The sequence below is a fragment of the Primulina eburnea genome, chromosome 10 (genome assembly GCF_022965805.1).
Source record: "Primulina eburnea isolate SZY01 chromosome 10, ASM2296580v1, whole genome shotgun sequence".
Lineage (NCBI taxonomy): Eukaryota > Viridiplantae > Streptophyta > Magnoliopsida > Lamiales > Gesneriaceae > Primulina > Primulina eburnea.
Genome location: NC_133110.1, coordinates 27,960,526 through 27,982,238, shown reverse-complemented (window position 1 = coordinate 27,982,238; position 21,713 = coordinate 27,960,526). Strand labels below are relative to the sequence as shown.

At 37.4% G+C, this 21,713-nt stretch overlaps 1 protein-coding gene and 1 long non-coding RNA gene across 2 annotated transcripts in view; both read right to left on the bottom strand.

Annotated features, from left to right (window-relative positions):
* LOC140803247 (uncharacterized) overlaps positions 1-18,865 on the bottom strand; it is a 54,206-nt gene extending 35,341 nt beyond the window's left edge. The window contains exons 1-2 of the long non-coding RNA XR_012111807.1: positions 18,441-18,865; positions 16,657-17,841 (exon numbers count right to left, since the gene is read on the bottom strand). This is a non-coding gene — a long non-coding RNA (uncharacterized lncRNA). The remainder of the gene's footprint in view (positions 1-16,656; positions 17,842-18,440) is intronic.
* LOC140803246 (uncharacterized) lies at positions 9,553-17,106 on the bottom strand. Its single transcript, XM_073159032.1, has 4 exons — positions 16,962-17,106; positions 15,257-16,391; positions 10,591-10,638; positions 9,553-9,867 (listed from the first exon to the last, which is right to left on the bottom strand). Exon 2 carries the CDS (start codon positions 16,388-16,390, stop codon positions 15,284-15,286), a length of 1,107 nt encoding a protein of 368 aa, XP_073015133.1. The 5' UTR covers position 16,391; positions 16,962-17,106; the 3' UTR covers positions 9,553-9,867; positions 10,591-10,638; positions 15,257-15,283.
* Positions 18,866-21,713: the final 2,848 nt, after the last annotated feature.

The following is a 21,713-nucleotide window of genomic DNA, read 5'->3' as shown; positions in this document are numbered from 1 at the left end:
GGAAATTCTTCGACTACAGGTACCTCTGACAGAGATGGAGTGGGCATGTCAGGCGCTGAAATAATACTAGCCAAAAAGGCCTGACATCCCTTGGAGATCAAACTTCTCGCCTGCATGCATGAAATCATGCGAGGAAAGCTTCTCCATCTGGCTGGCTCAAAAAGAAATTGCTCCATGCCCGGCGGTCTAACTAAAACTGACCTCTTCTGAAAATCTATCAGAACTCTATTCTTAGTCAGCCAGTCCATGCCCAAGATAATGTCGAATTCTGGCATCGGCAATATGATTAAATCTGCATACACTAGGTGGCCATGCAGTTCTAGGTCGATATCTCTGACCAGACTGGTAGCTAACAGCTCTTCCCCTGATGGGACCACTACCGAAAAATTCACGTCTAGGCCAATGGACTTGAGGTCTAAATGATTGGCAAACGTCTCTGATATGAAGGAGTGTGTGGCTCCTGAATCTATCAGTGCAGTCGTAGCTAATCTCTTTATGAAAATATTCCCTGAGAAGCGTTAGCACAACACAACTTATACCCCAAGACACTAACAAGATAGTAACCCAAATATACTCAAACAATACTAGCATCCTACTTATCCCAAGTAAACTTCCACATGCAAATCAAATAGTACTGAACTTAGGTAGAAAAGTTTATCGGTAAGTAAAGTAGTGTCTGGGTCCGCCTCCTGTGCATGCATGGCAAATACCCTGCCCTGGGTTGGCTGCTTCCACTGCGGGCACTCCTTCAGCATATGATCTGTAGCTCCACACTTGAAGCACCTGCCTGATCCATACAAGCACTGTCCCGGGTGCTGACGATTGCATTTAGGACACACGGGGAAGGCAACGGGCTTCTGAGGCGCCCCTTGCTGCTGAACTGGACCCTTGCCCTTTGGTGGTCCATGATAACGCTTCTTCGCTGGCGGCCCCGGATACGGTTTCTTAAAGTGGGGTCGCTGATTCTGCTGCTGATGGTGAGGCTGCGGTGGAGCCTGATAGGGCCTCTTGCCCTGCCTGTCAGACTCAATATCTCGCTGGTCCTGCTCTGCCGCCAAAGCTCGGGACACGGCGACTGCATAAGAAGTGGGACCAGCTACTCGGACGTCACGGCGTAGGATCGGCCGCAGACCATTCAGAAAATGCCTCAACTTTGCTTGGGCATCATTCGCAATGAGGGGCACGAAGTGACACCCCCGCTCAAACTTTCTCACAAACTCTGCCACGCTACTATCTCCTTGCCGCAGCGTCATGAACTCGTTGGTGAGTCGGGTTCGTACTTCCTCAGTGAAGTACTTGGAGTAGAACACCTCCTTAAAACCATTCCAAGGCAGCACCTGTAAATTGACTGCCACTGACGCACTCTCCCACCATAGCCTGGCGTCTCCAGTTAATAAGAAAATGGCACAACGTACCCTATCAGCATCTGCCAGCTCCATAAAGTCGAAAATCACTTCGATGGACTTGATCCACCCTTCAGCTATCATCGGGTCAGTGGTACCCGCAAACTCCTTCGGACTCATCCTCCGGAACCTCTCATATACCGCCTCAGGTCTAGGCCTCTCCTCGGGGCCTACAGCAGTCTGGTTCCTCGCAAACTGCGCGAAGAACTGCGTCATGCCTGCAAGCATCTGCGCCTGCATATCAGGAGGTGGTGGTGGAGGTGGAGGATTGGCTCTTTCCTCCACTCGGTGCTCCGTGTCCTCAGTCCTATCTCCCTGGTTAACCATACGTCTAGGAGGCATACTGTTCCAACAATTACCCAACACGTAAACCCAACATGCATGAATATAATACCAATATCATAAGATGCACAAAATTTGAACTTTAAAACATAAACATGCTGAAATCATGATCTAATGCATAGTACATAGCGTAACTCAAAACTTTAAAACTTACAGACTTGAGGTGTGACTTCGAGAGCTTCTTGCGACTGGCAGTAGGCGTAACCCTTTACAAGAACACCGCTCTGATACCAACTGTAACGAACCGTATTCTACACTACTTAAAATTTGCGGAAAAATTAAAAATTTTCTTAAATAAAACATTCATACGGTCGTCACTCAACATTCATAAAAATAAATCTCACAATCATCCGTTACCAATAAAATTTTGCTAAAATAAACTGTCTCAAAACGTCTCACGTTCAAATCAAAACATCAGAGTATTTTAAAAATTTGCATAAACATAAACTTGCGGTCCTCGGGTTTAGCCTGCCACTCAGCCCAAGCCTGCCCCTTGGTCATCACCTCCCGTCTCCTCAACATAGTCACCTGCATCGATCAAGTCTAGTGAGTCTAAAGACTCAACACGTATAAACTGGAATAACGAGTACTACATAATAAGATCGCATGCAACTTTAAAATAGGACATACATAATTGAAACTTCAACTTGCGCATTAAAACTTGAACATACGTACATACATACTTCGACGTGCCATAACTCAAACTTTCATAAACATACTGCATACGTAAACATAAATAACGTCATCATTTTTGCGTAGAGGATGTTTCAAAGCAAGTGACCCATAACGTAAAAGAGCCTGATCAGACTATACCACAGTACTAGGCTGACATGGACGTATCCAATGCCGCATACATAAGATCCATGTTCATAATTTAACAGGCCAGTTGATCCACGTTCATAATTTAACGCTTCACAACCACGATCTAACCCGTTCATAATTTAACGGGCGGATTGGTCCTCGTTCATAATTTAACGATTTCCAATCCTAACATAACTTGGTCACAAGACATTTAGCATACCTCAAAAACTTAACATATTTTATTGCACGTCATACATACTTACTTGGCGTTGAGGGATTCGTTGGACTTCGATCGGGGCCGTTGCTGCAACATACTAACATAAACTTGTATGCTCAACTCACATAACTTAACGTAGAAATCATACTTACTCTCGAGTTCGATCATTACTTAGGACGTTCTAAAATTTCCCATGACACGACCTCGATAATCCTTGCCCTAAATCATGACATCAACCTCAAAACAAACTATATTATTTTTCCCAAAAATAAAAGGACACGGACCCCGTACCTACATCCGTGTAGGGGTCCGTGTAGGTACTGGAAGTAGACACCGAAAGGAAGCAAAGGCACGGACCCCGTGTCAGGGTCCGGGTGAGGGTCCGTGTAGGCACTGGAAAAAGACAATAAGTGAAACCCAAAGGCACGGACCCCGTGCCCTCATCCGTGTAGGGGTCCGTGTAGATACTGGAAAAAGACGTCGAGGAGAAAACAAAGGCACGGACCCCGTGTCAGGGTCCGTGTACGGGTCCGTGTACCCACTGTGATCGCGAACTTACGAAAATTCTGAACACCCAATGCTTATCCTTCTAGACTCGATTATACGGACCAAGCACCAACACCTCGAGACTCATCCTAGCATACCATAACATAAACCCAAATTGTACAAACGTTTCAAAACAACAGTGTTCGCTCTACGACACCCACGACCCAAAATATGGCAATTGACATCAAACTGTCTCCTACGACTTCCAATTAGCTCGAGTGCCTATCGACATGAAACGTAACCTCAAAAACACTCTTAACATCATTACTAACATACCCGTACGCAGCAACAATCGCCCGTCGATTTCCAACGAAGCCTGCAACTTAAAACTTCAAGAAACGTATCAATAACATAATTTTCTTAAATTTCAGTTTGCGCAGTTGCACGGAAAATATCATAACTCACTCATTTTTCGTCCAAAAATTTCGAATCATATATCAAATCGAAGGTATCGAAAATTTCTACGTTTTTTCCGTTGAAAGTTTTCACAAAATATGAACGGAATAATCGCAGTTTTGACATGAACAGTAAAAACGAGTTTTAGATCTAAAAATTTTCCTTCGCAGTTGATCCGATTCATGATCCGCTTAAACTACTATCATCATACATAACTTTTACGCATAAAAACAATGCAATACAATATATGACTTGATCGACACAGCAAGAACAGATTATACGTGCCTTTTTGATATTTAAAAGCACCGTACGACGACACCGAAGCGGAGATGGAGCGAGGCTTGATCCGGGACGATTGTGACGCTAAAATTCTTTGAAGAAAATTCACAAAGCTTGCTGGAAAAGTTCAGAGGAGGGGGCGGCTGCTATGGGGAGAAAAACCCTAGAATTTTCTCTCTTAAAAATATAAAATCTGAAACGTAAGGTGAGTGTGTGTGTTTAGTGTGTGTAAAAACGTGTAAGTGTGTGTGAGTGTGTGTAACGTGTGTGTGTGTTTTAATTAGGAGAAACTCTAGCTAAATATACTATTTAAAATACTAATAAAAGTTAACACACACTAATTTAATCAAACTCTACAATTAAAATAATTACACACCAATTTTAAAAGTTTCAAACTCTTGAATATCTAAATACACAATAATGTTTTAAAATATTAAAACTTGATAACTTAATAAATTTCCCCATCCTCAACTTAAAATAAAATACCACATTTTAAATTGCCAAAAATCGTCACCGGGTCTTTTCCTCAATCCCGCTTCGAATAATCGCCTGAAACATGAAACTCGAAAAACGTTTTAACGTGCATCGCATAAACATAATTAATTTAAAATAATGCATTTAAATAAATCATGCATCGCCGAAACTCATTTAAAATTAATTTAAATGATTTAATAATTAAATGAATGCATGGGTTATACGTGTATTAAATTTGGGCACTACAGCAGCACAGGACAGACAAGCCAAATATGCCAACATTAGACGACGACCGTTGGTATTTGAGATAGGTGATCAAGTATTCTTGAAGATTTCACCTTTCAGAGGAGTTGTCAGATTTGGCAAGAAAGGGAAGCTGTCTCCACGATATATCGGGCCGTATGAGATTCTCGAGAAGATAGGAGATCGTGCCTATCGACTCACATTACCGCCTTCTCTATCTGGAATACATGATGTCTTTCATGTATCTATGCTGCGGAAGTATCGCCCCGATGATTCTCATATTATTCAGCCAGACGAGGCCGAGCTTGATGAATCTCTGAGTTACATTGAAAAGCCGATACAGATTATTGATCGCAAAGAAAAGAAACTCAGAACAAAGACTATCCCACTGGTGAAAGTGCGGTGGACTCGTCACGGCATTGAAGAAGATACATGGGAGACTGAATCAGATATGAGACAGGAATTCCCAGAGTTATTTCACTGATGTGAGTCTTTTATTTTAGCTTCATTATATCTTCTTATCTGATATGATTTGATTGCTTGCGATTTCGAGGACGAAATCATGTCTCAGAGGGGGAGAATTGTAAGGTCCGAGATTTTATCATGTTAATCCGAGATTATTTAATTTATGAATTTTGGAATGTTGAGTCATATTCCATGGTTTTACAATTCCATAGGATTGAAATTGAATTAAAAAGAGTTGTGAGGACCAAATTGCAAATAGTGAAGATTTCAGGGGCTAAAGTGCAATTATGGGATTTGAGGACACTTGTCTTGCCATGCATGGAACCATGTATATTAATGATTTCCTTTAGATTTCCAGCAAGAGAGAAGACCAAGAGTTCATAGCTAAAATCCCTCAAGCTTCATTTTGGTTTCAAAATTTGAGTGTGCAGTATCCGGTTATCAGAATTTTGATCTGAATATATTTTTGTACTCCTCGCGTTACAGGCTTCAACTAGATGTAAGTTTTATTGAGTTCTGTTATCATTTGAAAATATGATATTGGAGGAATTGTTATTTGATCTATATTATGTGTTCTGGGAGTACTAGACGTCGTAGAATAGAATTCAGATCGAAGAATAAGTTGATTTTGGAATTGTTATGATTTTATGATTATATCGATTAGAATTGAATAGATCTGGATTATTGAGTGATACTGAATTGTATCGGATATTGGTTATGGATTGTAATTGATATCTGTTGATATTGTATTGACGGGAATATCGGGATTGTGCCGTTATGCCGTTGATTTTGAATTAGATTCAAATTGATCAGATTCAGTATTGAATTGGGAATGGAATGTTGATATTATTATTCTCGATATGTCATTTCAGATTAATAGAGACAGTCTTGAATTCAGAACTTCCATTTATTCAGACCGAGACTACGAACGAAAGGTATAAGTCAATGTGGTACCGGGAGAACGACTCGAGTATGATATACTTGAGTTTCCCTAAATCACATACTTATTGTTATTATATGCATTGATTTGAATTGATATGCTTGTTCTATTGATTTATATAGAGCATGTATTAGACGAGTATTAGATGAGTAATCTTGTGATAGTAGTGCCAAATTGTGAGGAAATCGTCACTGGCACATTGCACATTGTCGCAAGATAGTGTATTGGTGAAAATGCCAAAGTGTGTGACCGATAGGTCAAGACACCGGATGTTTGGTTATATCGAAGTGGATAGAATTGGAGTTTCTTCTATTAATGTTATTCGATATAGGAATGCCAACGTCTGGAAACCGGGATCCCTAGACTAGGAATGATTCTAGTCTGAGATATGGAGTCATGAGTTGATTGACAGTTTTATATTGATTATGTTTTCAGAGTTGATACATATTACTGATATCTGTTACATGCTTTTACGTTGTATATATGATTGTATGTTTCGTTGATTTATACTGGGATGTATATCTCACCGGAGTTATCCGGCTGTTGTCGTGTTTGTATGTGTGCATGGCAACAGGTGGGACAGGATCGGGGTCAAGGAGATGAAGAGAGATCGTTATTAGAGTGTAGACTACGGACTTTGATTAGAGATAGGGTTTGGACACTTGATATTTAGTTGTTAAACATTAGTTTGAATGATTGTATATAGTACGAGACTTGTACTTTAATACTGACATGTATATTAGAATGTATTTCATTACGTTCCGCATTTAATACTGTATTTTAAAAAAAAAATTAGACCATGCTTATTATAATTGATTAAATTGTCCCAATAATGATTAAGAACATGATTAGCATATGGGTCCCACGCATACTCTTTAAAGAATTACTTCTTTTATAATGATATGAAATCAATTAAATCAGTTGATGCGTGCGAAGACTAATTAAAATGATAGATAAAATCTAAATCATCCCTACCATATATCCATTTGAGATCAAATTAGACCAACAAAAGGAAAAATGAATCCTCTCAAAAATTCAAAATTATATTAATTATTTAACATTTGTTCATTTCGGTTTTTAAATTTTTTTAAAAAATAATGTACAAACAAATCGGTTAAACCTATATTTTGTAAAGTCAAAAAAAATTCAATTTCCCAAAAATAAGAACCGTAGGAAATTGTGAGGAGATATAAGACTAAGATTGAATTTTGAATTTGGCCTTTTATTTTTAGGAAATTTGATTTTTACAAAGAGTGAGTCTCATGTTAGACCGTCTCACGGATCATAATATGTGAGACGGGTCAACCCTACCCATATTCACAATATAAAGTAATACTCTTAGCATAAAAAGTAATATTTTTTCAAGGGTGACCCAAATAAGAGATTCGTCTCACAAATACGACCCGTGAGACCGTTTCACACAAGTTTTTGTCTTTTACAAAATGTAGGTATAATAGATTCGATCGTAATTATTTTTAAAAAAAATTTAGAGCAAGTCAAATTTTATACCCACAATAAAAAAATTGAGAAAATCAATTATTTCTTTAATGTGATTTGTCTTTATTTTCAAATCTTAAAATCTTATAATATTCATCAATAAATAAATATTAATATCCATATAAAATAACGTCTCATTAAATAACAATATGTTAAAAGAAAACATAATATGGATATATAGAAAACAAAATATGGATATATACTCAGTTCCTCGTTCGAGCATGAAATGCATCTAAAAACCCTAATGCGTGAACTTTTAAAATTTCATGAAATACATCATATCATGCATGAATTAAGGACGAAATGCATAAAAATAATTAAACGTATAATATTATCAAGTTACCCGAGTTAAATTACTGAACCTTACAATTTCGGTGTATTTAGTTATCAATACTAACATAAAGTACACCCTAATAAATTAACTTCATATAATAGGCTATTTTACAACATCCGTTAAACTACGAAAACTTTATATCAACATGTAGCCTATACTTCGTAGAATCCAAATATATAATCAGAATTATTAACAACTGACAAACAACTCTTCAATCTCAATTCAACGATTCAAATCCTTAATTATAATAAATTAGGAATAATTCAAAATAACACTACTATAATATTCTCTTCTTCGTTAAAATCATACACTACTCAACAATCTTCGATTTATGTATGATTTAACAATTTATCATATTTATTCCAAAAACCGACGAATTTCAAACATCACCAAAACTATAAAATTTATACCTTAAATCGAAGACCTCGTGTCAACGATCCCAGAACTAAAGTCGGTTCGTCGATTGAATAAACCGATAACTCGCAAGATCGAAAAGAAAAATCGAAAATCCTATTTGTTATTTCTCTCTCCCCTCTACTATAAATGTAAATGTCAATGAGTGAATTCTGAATTCATTTACCGACTAAACTTTATATTATATTAATACGAGATAATATATAATATTTAACATTTTTAACATCGGTATATCTATTTGGACCAGTGAAACAATCAAATTTATCAAAACTCAAAATATGAAACTTCTATATCTTTGAGTTTTCTACGTTATATCCAAATTTCAAATCATTTGAACTTCGTATGACCAAGATATGTCATATTTCATTCTTTAAAAAAATTTAATTATTTAGCAGTCTTACATTACTAAATCAACAAATTGTGATATTTACTTCAGGCATTACATTATGTGTTAATAAGTTATGGTACAAGTTTGGTTAAGTTTCGAGTCGATTCGTGTTAAAACCGAGACGTATGTTTAAGTTCTAAAACATATTGGGAAATTAGTCGAGGAGCGTAATTTCATGTCTAATAAATATTTATGGGTATATATTAAGATTATATGTTAAGTTTGGATGGATTTGGATAGTCGTTTTAAGGTTTAAGGATAAATTGGGAAAGTTAGGGTTTCAGGGCAAAACAGTCATTTTACACCTGAAAAATGTTAGACGTCCTGGCAATGCCCTGAATGCAGTAATGAATGCTAAAATGTTTATTTTGAAAGTTTATGGAATTTTATGATGAAAAACGATAATGCTAAAAGACGTGTTCCATGCTTGGTTTAAAAAGAAAACGATATAGATATGCAAGAATTTTTAGAAGTGATGAATATAATGAAAGGTTGAAGGAGATGACTTGATTGTGACTAATACGATGATATTATGATATATAAGGTCAAGACTCAGTTGATGGGTGAGAGTGTCGATGTTGTCTCTGCTGCCTGGTACCATGGTTATACGTAGATGGATTGTGAGGCCGTTTACTCTAACGACAATTAATGATCAAACAATAATGGTTTGACTTAAAACTGCAGCGGAAAAAGGTTTAAAATACTTTAAAACGGACCTCAAGGCCTCGAAAAATTTCGGCATGACCTCCCCGTAAGTAGGACATCCCGAAAACTCAAGCAGCAGTTTATATCAAAATATACTCCAACTAGAGTCAATAAAACAAAAACCGAAGTTAAACAACCTAGCCGCACTGGCCAGGACTAAGCAGAAATTAAAACTTACCAAAAGCTCACCAGATCATAAACATCACAGAGTCGACTCAGAACATCACAAAAACAACCAAATACTACTACAGATACACGGGGCATCTCCCCGGCAAATAAAGTACAATACAAGTCTGAAACAAACTCAAGACATACATATAGACTAACTGGGAGACTCCACTGAACAGAACCAAGCAATCCAACCTCAATCCCGAGCTCCACTGGCGGAACCTCGGCCTGATGCTGCAAAACGACTCGGGAGATCTACCATGGTGCCCAAAAAGCAACCACAGCAGCCCCCCCCAGTAAACAACTGAGGTTAGGATTCTGGTATGAAACAGTTCAACAATAACAACAATAAACATAAATCATGCATAATCATATAATAAAATGTGATATGAAATGCATGAAAGGCTCAACGAATAACCGGGATAACAGGAGCCAACAAACGGTACGATAACAACTGGAATAATGCTCGAGCAACAACACAGGGGAGCTACATCGTCATGCAGCTAAACCGCCCTGCCGAGTATGCGAGGTATGCCAAGCTGTGCTGAATAACACCCCTGACTCGGCCTCCATACAGCTGATACGCTATAACAGGATGGCACAATAGAACGAACTAGATGACACAATCCCAGCACTCACCTCAAAAGGCTGCACTAACCATGGAATTGTTCAATCACAGCTACAGTATCATGTGTATAGGCCTATCAGCCACACAATGATCCCGAGATAAACAACAGTGCCAGATAACAACGGATATCAACAATGGGCTAACAAGAACGATAGGCTCAACATGAATGTCATAACTGTATGTCCGATGCTAAATGCCAATAATATGTCATAATAATAAACATAGATCACAATGAAGGCATTTAACAATATACAACAGTCTACAAGTCATAAACACGATCCATGTAACACAGAATGACAATTAAACATAATTTATATTTTACCGTCGTATGTTACCGAGCTGTAACATACCTATACCAACTTGACAATCCAATATCACTTCACTTCAAGACTCTCGGCCTAATCAAAACCACAATAAGCCGATCGTGAAAACTATATTTCCACACCAATGTCCGATTTGGCACAAAAGAGCATAAAATTCATATCTCGCTCAATATTAACTCAAATCACTATCCGCCAATTGGAAATGAAAGATAACTTGATTATCTAACTTTTTCTAGAAGAAACCATTTCCAGAATCCTAATAGATAAATCCCATAATTGTCAAGAACACACTGCCACTCAACATATTTTCGGACATAATCTTGTACTGAGCAGTTTCGGCAAAATGAGCATAACTTGCTCAATTCTTAATGGAATTTAACGAATTTTATATCATTACGAAGATAACACATAGCTCTACAACTTTCTTTTGAATCCCAAGTCCAGAATCCGAGCGGTTATATGCCAAAAACCCGAAATATAGTACGTGTTCTGCACAGAACCAACACAAAATTCCATTTGACACATTTTGGTAGAAAAATCATATCAATTCCGTTTCTTATCCAAATTCGATGATTCCAGTGGCTATGAACAGCTAACATAAAGCCCTACAAAGATATTTAGATCATTGCTACAAATTCAAGCTACAAAAATCGCAGCAACCCAAAAACGCTCACCCAAAATCGGAAGGATTCTCGCAGAAACAGGGTACCCGAACAGCAGCTTCGATCTACCTGAATCCTTGCTCAAACTTCGCGATTTCTGACTTGAATCGAAGCCTAGGATGTTAGGAAGACACCCCTTCAGACCGATCGAGATTTGGACGCCGGACGGAGGAGTTATCGCGGTTTTCCCACAGCTGCTACACAAGTGACGGGAATTGGTTGAGGGAAATGAGTTTTCTTCTTCTCTCTTTCCTTTTCCTTCTTTTTAAACGTAAGTTGTGTGTATGTATATGTATATATATATATTGTATATTTGGTTACTAAAATAGTAACTCAAGCCCATTTATCCCGGTCTGTATTTATTTTGCTCTCGTGCGTTATTTAAACTCTATATGTATTTTATATCGTTAAATTCTCCGATGCTCTAAAATACATATTTTTAACACACTTCTAGAATTTATTTGCCATAAATAATTATTTTAATTTACAGCTCAATAATTATTCTAATTATGCCAAATTACCGGATAATTAATTACAGGGCCTTACATTTCTCCACCCCTTAAAACAAATTTCGTCCTCGAAATTTCTGTTTATACACATACATATTACACACGATACGAAACCATCAATACATTGCTAAGAATCAAACAGATATGGATAAGAGGATCTCATTTTCTGTTCTGTTTCCCATGTTGATTCTTCTACACCATGCCTCGACCACTGAACACGTACAAGTGGTATAACTTTATTGCGTAAAACTTTATCTTTATGATCCAAGATACAAACAGGATACTCAGTATACGATAAAGACGGATCAAGTTCAACCTCATCAGGCTGAATCACATGAGACGGATCGGGCTCATACTTACGCAACATAGAAACATGGAAAACATCATGGATGCCAGACAAAGACTGAGGCAAATCCAAACGATAAGCGCAAGTCCCAATACGCTCAACAATCTCGTAGGGGCCAACGAAACGAGGTGACAACTTACCTCTCATACCAAAGCGAACAACACCTTTAAACGGAGAGATTCTCAGAAACAAAAAATCTCCAACTTGGAATTCTAGAGGTCGACAACGTCTGTTAGCATAACTAGCTTGCCGATCTTGGGCAGCTTTCATTCTCTGACGAATCAACTGGACTTTATCATGCATTTCCTGAACAATCTCAGGTCCAGTCAACTGCTTTTCACCAAATTCATCCCAACAAAGAGGTGATCGACATCGTCTGTCGTACAAAGCTTCAAAAGGAGCCATACCAATAGTCACCTGGAAACTGTTGTTATATGAAAATTCTACTAGTGGTAAAGCTTCCTGCCAACTGTCTTTAAAATCCATGACCGCTGCTCGAAGCAGATCCTCGAGTGTCTGGATTGTACGCTCTGTCTGACCATCTGTCTGAGGATGGTACGCAGTACTCATCGCAAGTCGTGTACCCATTTCTTTTTGGAAACTAGTCCAAAACTTTGATGTGAATCTAGGGTCACGATCTGAGACTATTGCAACTGGAACTCCATGAAGTCTCACAACATTTTCAATATACAGACGAGCCATTTTCTTATACGAATATGTCCTCTCATACGGAATAAAGTGTGCCGATTTAGATAACCTATCGACAATCACCCAAATGGCATCGAAATGACGAGAAGTACGTGGCAAATGCGTGACAAAATCCATAGCTACGTGCTCCCAGTTCCACTGAGGAACCTCAAGGCTATGCAGTAATCCTCCCGGTCTCATTCGTTCCGCTTTGACTTGCTGACAGATCATACAACGAGACACAAACTCAGCCACATCCTTTTTCATATTCTTCCACCAAAACTGAGGCCGTAGAATATGATACATTTTCCTTCCTCCTGGGTGGATACTATATCAAGTACAATGAGCTTCTTTAAGGATGGCTGTACGCAATTCAGGAATATCTGGGACAACCAATCTACCATTCAACCGAAGAGAATCATCTGAATGAATTGAGAAACCAGATTGGTGTCCTAGAGATACTAACTCATAAGATTTCAGAACTCGATCATCAGTTTTCTGAGCTGACTTTACAATCTGAATCAACTCTGGCTCAACAGAAATCTGAGATACACAAACAGCATTACCTTGGATTTGAAAATCCAACCCAGAAGTACAAATATCCTCTCGTAACTTAGAAACATGAATCGAGGATAAATTAACATCAACAACTTTACGACTCAAAACATCAGCAATGACATTCACTTTTCCCGGATGATACTGGATCTCACATTCATAATCTTTCAAAAGATCCATCCAACGTCTCTGTCTCATATTCAGATCTGACTGAGAGAACAGATACTTCAAACTCTTGTGATCAGAATAGATTACAAATTGCTCTCCAAACAAATAATACCTCCAAATCTTTAGAGCAAAAACGATAGCAGCTAACTCCAAGTCATGAACAGGATACTTAGACTCATGCGGTTTCAACTGACGAGAACCATATGCCACAACTCTGCCATGCTGCATCAGAACACAATCTAATCCTCTATTTGATGCGTCGGTACAAACAACGAATCCTCCAGAACCATTTGGAATGGTAAGAACTGGTGCAGAAGTCAGTCTTTTCTTCAACTCGACAAAACTTGACTCACATTCATCAGACCAAATGAATCTCTGATTTTTCTGAGTCAGTTGAGTGATAGGTCTAGCAATCTTTGAGAAATTTTCGATAAATCTCCGGTAATAACCAGCTAAACCCATGAAACTACGAATCTCTGGCACATTGGTCGGTCGTGCCCAGTTCAGAACTGCTTCCACTTTACTTGGATCGACTGAAATACCATGTTGAGATATGACATGGCCCAGAAACACAACTCTATCTAACCGAAACTCGCACTTGGATAGCTTGGCGTACAACTGCTTCTTTTGAAGAATTCGAAGAACTATCCTCAAGTGTTTAACATGCTCTTCCTCGGACTTGGAATAAACAAGAATATCATCGATGAATACAATCACAAAATGATCGAGATATTTACGAAATACTCGATTCATCAAGTCCATAAACACAGCAGGAGCATTGGTCAAACCAAAAGGCATAACCAAAAATTCAAAGTGTCCGTATCTCGTGCGAAAAGCTGTTTTCGGCACATCTTCTTGTCTAACTCGCACTTGATGGTACCCAGAACGAAGATCAATCTTAGAATACACCGAAGTACCTAGCAACTGATCAAATAAGTCATCAATCCTAGGGAGTGGATATTTATTCTTGACAGTAGACTTATTCAGTTGCCGATAATCAATACACATCCGCATCGTACCATCTTTCTTCTTGACAAATAGAATCGCTGCACCCCACGGTGAAGAACTCGGACGAATATAACCTTTACTCAACAAATCCTGCAATTGTTCTTTCAGTTCTTTCAGCTCAACAGGGGCTAAACGATATGGTGCTCGAGAGATGGGTTCAGTTCCTGGCATTAATTCGATACTGAACTCAACTTCTCGTTCTGGTGGAAAACCAGGAATCTCTTCTGGGAACACATCAGGAAACTCACGGACTACAGGAATATCAGAAATCTGTCGCTCATCTTGCGATAGATCCACAGCATAAACCAGAAAACCTTCATGACCAGAATCTAACAATCGATTCATCTCAATGGCAGAAACTAGAGGAATCTTGGCTTGAGAACCACGACCATAGAAATTCCATTTAGGAGCAAAGCTATGTCTGAAACGAACTAGTCCTCGATAACAGTCAACAGTGGCACGATTTGCAGTCAAAACATCCATACCAACGATACAATCAAAGTCATGCATAGGTAGGACTATGAGATTCAGATATAGAACATTTTCATTGTGAAACAAAACCGCATTGAACACCACATTATCAGTGATAATCATTTTGCCCATCGGAGTAGCAACAGATAGATTGGAATTCATACTAGTGGTGCGAAGATCATGCGAAACAACGAATGCATGAGAAACAAAGGAATGAGATGCTCCAGTATCAAATAACACTCGTGCTATAAAACCACATAGAGTGCAGTTACCAGTAATGACAGTACCTGGAGCTGCCTGAGCCTCATCCTCAGTCAAGGCAAATACATGAGCAGATGACTGATTCTGTTGACCACCTTGCCCTCTGCTCTGATGCGAAGGGCGACTAGGCTGATGGGAAGACTGGGACGCAGCTGGAATTCTATTACCTTGAGCTCCACTACCTGCCTGGGCTGATTTCCCCGTCTTACTAGGACAGACTCTAGCAAAATGGCCCGGCCGACCAAAAACATTACAAACCCCTTGAACTCCAACACACTGATTACTGGAATGCTTTCCTCCACAGTGATCACAGTAAGGTCCACTATAGCGATATCCCCACAGTTCCCCGAACTCCCTGAACTCGAAGAACTAGAACCAGGCTTCTTAAATTGTTTCCCACGTGGACGAAGAGATGCAGAACCAGATGAACTGAATTGTTGCCTCCCCGACTGATGATGTTGGGTAGGAACTCGATTGCCACTCCTCTTAAGACTAGCTTCAGCCCTTTTTGCTATTTCCACTGCTTCAAGATAATTCAGTGGTTTACCGGTAGAAACAAAAGGGTGCAGATGATCGTTCAATCCTTCAATGAAACTTTCGACGACAGCAACCTGACTTGCAGCCACATGAGGAGCATATCTCAGCATAGCATAAAAAGTATCCGCATAATCCGCAACTGACATATCGCCTTGTTTCAGGTTATGAAACTCAGAAGCCTTAGAACTGTAGAATGATGGAGGACAATAACTTTCCTTAAACTTCAGCTTGAATATATCCCATGATGGAATGATCCTCTGAGCATCCAAAGTCATCAATGTAGTAGACCACCACATTTTAGCACGATCTTTCAACTGATGCACAGCTAATCTCAATCGACACTCTGGAGGATACTCAATCAAATCGAACAATTCCTCAATCTCAGAAATCCATAACTCAGCTTTCTCAGCTCCTTCTGAACCACTGAATCGAGGAGGGTGCATAGAATGGAAACGCGCAACTAACTCATCCATCCTAAGCTGCTCTAGATGATCAGCAGCTTGCTCAACAAAAGTATCGTCAACAACACGGACACGAGGTCTACCATGTCCACGACCTCGACCACAACCTCGACCTCGAGCTAAAGGAATCTCATCAACAGGAATTTCTCCACCTCCATCCATTCTATACGATAAAACATCAAAACAATTAGAATGGAAGTAAACAAATCATATAATCACATAAGAATGTTTTCAAGTAGCATACACATGCGCAACAACCATTTTAGTGCCAAGACTCGAGTGTCCTAGACTCTAGTTCGAGCGTATCCCAGTTTACGCTCTGATACCAAGATGTGAGGCCGTTTACTCTAACGACAATTAATGATCAAACAATAATGGTTTGACTTAAAACTGCAGCGGAAAAAGGTTTAAAATACTTTAAAACGGACCTCAGGGCCTAGAAAAATTTCGGCATGACCTCCCCGTAAGTAGGACATCCCGAAAACTCAAGCAGCAGTTTATATCAAAATATACTCCAACTAGAGTCAATAAAACAAAACCGAAGTTAAACAACCTATAGCCGCACTGGCCAGGACTAAGCAGAAATTAAAACTTACCAAAATCTCACCAGATCATAAACATCACAGAGTCGACTCAGAACATCACAAAAACAACCAAATACTACTACAGATACACGGGGCATCTCCCCGGCAAATAAAGTACAATACAAGTCTGAAACAAACTCAAGACATACATATAGACTAACTGGGAGACTCCACTGAACAGAACCAAGCAATCCAACCTCAATCCCGAGCTCCACTGGCGGAACCTCGGCCTGATGCTGCAAAACGACTCGGGAGATCTACCATGGTGCCCAAAAAGCAACCACAGCAGCCCCCCCCCAGTAAACAACTGAGGTTAGGATTCTGGTATGAAACAGTTCAACAATAACAACAATAAACATAAATCATGCATAATCATATAATAAAATGTGATATGAAATGCATGAAAGGCTCAACGAATAACCGGGATAACAGGAGCCAACAAACGGTACGATAACAACTGGAATAATGCTCGAGCAACAACACAGGGGAGCTACATCGTCATGCAGCTAAACCGCCCTGCCAAGTATGCGAGGTATGCCAAGCTGTGCTGAATAACACCCCTGACTCGGCCTCCATACAGCTGATACGCTATAACAGGATGGCACAACAGAACGAACTAGATGACACAATCCCAGCGCTCACCTCAAAAGGCTGCACTAACCATGGAATTGTTCAATCACATCTACAGTATCATGTGTATAGGCCTATCAGCCACACAATGATCCCGAGATAAACAACAGTGCCAGATAACAACGGATATCAACAATGGGCTAACAAGAACGATAGGCTCAACATGAATGTCATAATTGTATGTCCGATGCTAAATGCCAATAATATGTCATAATAATAAACATAGATCACAATGAAGGCATTTAACAATATACAACAGTCAACAAGTCATAAACACGATCCATGTAACACAGAATGACAATTAAACATAATTTATGTTTTACCGTCGTATGTTACCGAGCTGTAACATACCTATACCAACTTGACAATCCAATATCACTTCACTTCAAGACTCTCGGCCTAATCAAAACCACAATAAGCCGATCGTGAAAACTATATTTCCACACCAATGTCCGATTTGGCACAAAAGAGCATAAAATTCATATCTCGCTCAATATTAACTCAAATCACTATCCGCCAATTGGAAATGAAAGATAACTTGATTAACTAACTTTTTCTAGAAGAAACCATTTCCAGAATCCTAATAGATAAATCCCATAATTGTCAAGAACACACTGCCACTCAACATATTTTCGGACATAATCTTGTACTGAGCAGTTTCGGCAAAATGAGCATAACTTGCTCAATTCCTAATGGAATTTAACAAATTTTATATCATTACGAAGATAACACATAGCTCTACAACTTTCTTTGGAATCCCAAGTCCAGAATCCGAGCGCTTATATGCCAAAAACCCGAATTATAGTACGTGTTCTGCACAGAACCAACACAAAATTCCATTTGACACATTTTGGTAGAAAAATCATATCAATTCCGTTTCTTATCCAAATTCGATGATTCCAGTGGCTATGAACAGCTAACATAAAGCCCTAAAAAGATATTTAGATCATTGCTACAAATTCAAGCTACAAAAATCGCAGCAACCCAAAAACCCTCACCCAAAATCGGAAGGATTCTCGCAGAAACAGGGTACCCGAACAGCAGCTTCGATCTACCTGAATCCTTGCTCAAACTTCGCGATTTCTGACTTGAATCGAAGCCTAGGATGTTAGGAAGACACCCCTTCAGACCGATCGAGATTTGGACGCCGGACGGAGGAGTTATCGCGGTTTTCCCACAGCTGCTACACAAGTGACGGGAATTGGTTGAGGGAAATGAGTTTTCTTCTTCTCTCTTTCCTTTTCCTTCTTTTTAAACGTAAGTTGTGTGTATGTATATGTATATATATATTGTATATTTGGTTACTAAAATAGTAACTCAAGCCCATTTATCCCGGTCTGTATTTATTTTGCTCTCGTGCGTTATTTAAACTCTATATGTATTTTATATCGTTAAATTCTCCGATGCTCTAAAATATATATTTTTAACACACTTCTAGAATTTATTTGGCATAAATAATTATTTTAATTTACAGCTCAATAATTATTCTAATTATGCCAAATTACCGGATAATTAATTACAGGGCCTTACATGGATCCATCGACCAGCAGCTGATACGGAAGACGTATATGATGAAAGGAAATGTTTATGATGAAATGTTTAAAGTTGTGCATGTTCATGAAAAGTTATTTTATTTAAAAGTATATTTCATTATTGCTTGTAAATGTATATGTATTACTTGTTATCATAGTTAAGGTTTGCTGAGTCAATTGACTCACTAGGTGTGATCGATGCATGGGAACATGATGTTGTTGATGATGGAGGAATTGATAGTTTAACTAGCTGGACTGATGATGTACATAACCCGAGGATATTTGCTAGTTTTCCGTATTAAGATTACTTTAAAGATTTTATGACTTTATGCTTTTGAGTAGTTTTGAGATATTTAAGAGTTAATGCTTTATTTTGAAAAATGCTAGTTTTAGGTTTGGTTTGATGATTTACGATTTTACGTTTTGAATTGCGTGTTTGGATTCATATATATATATATATATATATGTGTGTGTGTGTGTGTGTGTGTGTGTGTGTGTGTGTGTGTGTGTGTGTGTGTGTGGCTAAAAGTTTTTAAGAAAAAAAAATTCCAGTCTATTTTAAAAAAAAAAACTAGTAGTGGACGTTTCAAATATTGTGTTGATAACGTGTTATAAACAATGAAAGAAATAGAGATGAGTAGATAGAATTCCTAAGAGAAAAGAGATAATGAGTTAGTAGTAGTCAGGTGCAATTTTTTTTGAACTAAATCATCCTATTTATAAGGTAAAAATTACAGTATAAAAATCTTTACAAATATTATTTTGTCATAATTATCTCGATTAATCACAAATCTTTCAATAATAATGATCTAGAACAATGATATATTTATAACAGTCTAGTCGATTTGATCATCATTTTTAAAAAAAAAAATCGAAAGACAACATGGAAAGCACTTAAGTGATGTTGAGATTCTTGATAATATCATGCGGGCTTCTTAATATCTTGGCAAGTATCCCAAAGATAATTCCATATATTTGTTTAAAAAATAGATTTTGTAAATATACCATGTAATGAATGAATTTTTTCGTTTCGTTTTTGTGAAGAAAAATAATATTTGATTTTCGTAATATCGTGTGATAGCAAAAATTTCGAGGTCAATGAAAATGCACCGAATTGAGCGAAAAACATAGAACTTTTAAAAATTCAAACGATGTAAGAATCAAATGTGACGGGAAGCCATTAGAATTCAAAAAAAAAAAAACCGTAAAACGCATTAAAAAGGTTTGAAACAAAAGATAGGGGAGAGGACATATCCATTGGTGGTATCAAATTACTTGGCCTAATTTTATTTTCAGTCCAAACTAAATGTTTCTCGAATCTTGCTTCTTTGGAGTGCACACGTATAACGATCTTTTTTTTTCCTTTTTGTGAAATTAATTATGTTCGTTTCACTGATTGGATTATCAAGTGCGATTTTAATTTATTATTATATGCTATTTTTCGAAGAAATTTGTAAAATAAGCTTGCTCATTTATTTAAAATATCATTTTCTTAAATAACCAAGGTTTAAAAACAAAATATCTCATGTTCAGAATAATATCATGTTAAATTACGTTTTATTTTCGGAATGAGATCATGTAAAAATAATTATAGAATGATTAATAAAATAATGTTTATGATATAAAGTGTTTATTGATATATAGAGATAAGAATTGTAACTAAATAAAGAAAAGCACAAATTTGTATTACTCAAGAATATTACCAAATCTTGAATCTTATATAAAAATTCTTCACGGATATCAAAAAATCTTTGATATTTTGATCAATATTTCTTAATAAATATTGATATATTTTGATATAGCTATTATATCTTTCAATAATATTTACAAATCTTGTATCTCAAATCAGATCTCAATCATAAATATCATTTGATTCTCCATATTTAAATCTTAATTATGAATCTCTATCATATATTAGATCTTAATCATAAATCTTTCAACATAAAATTATGTTTGCTTTAGAGTTATCAACTTTATAAAACCATGTTATTTCCATGTACCAATTTATAATTGTGCGACTTCTATAGCACTAATATATATATCATAAAATTGAGTATTGACAACATGTTATGCTATTTCAATAGCATTAATTGAACAAGAATTATTTTCATTCTCAATTGCTTACAACATTGTAAGGTCCAAAACGTGATAACATAATCCAACTGCATGCAAATTTAGGAAAAATGAAAAATATCTCATTAAATTATTTTAATTGCATTTATTGAATATGATAGGCATGTTTATACGGTTAAAATATGATTTTCTACTAGAATGCATAAAACTATGTTTTAAAGGTTATTCGAGACGCGGTCGAGAAACGGAGACCGAGGACCATAAAAAGGAAAATATTTTTATTAAATGATTATTTTTAATTATTTAATATATGGTATATTTGTTTTAAAAAAAAAAATATGGTATATTTTAAAGGGTATTTTCGAAAATGGTGTTTTTACCCGTGGAATCGTATTGTAAACCGGTAATCGATTCTGACGAAAACAATGACTTTTTGGAGGCTCGGTTAATATTTTTGAAAAATTTCCTAAACAAAATATTTTACCTACTATCTTATGGGCCTATTATACCTAGGTTATTGGGCCTAAATCTTTACCATGGTATTTTAAACCCTAAATAAGACACACACAACTCACGCACCCTTCACCTAGAAACACTAGGCCTCTTTCTCCATCAGCATAAGCACACACACACATCAAATTGCAAGCAGGGGTGTGGGGACCCGGA

What these genes read in the sequence shown, in the direction of transcription:
- LOC140803246 (XM_073159032.1), bottom strand. Translation starts at nt 16,390, where the DNA reads ATGGATGGAGGTGGAGAAATTCCTGTTGATGAGATTCCTTTAGCTCGA.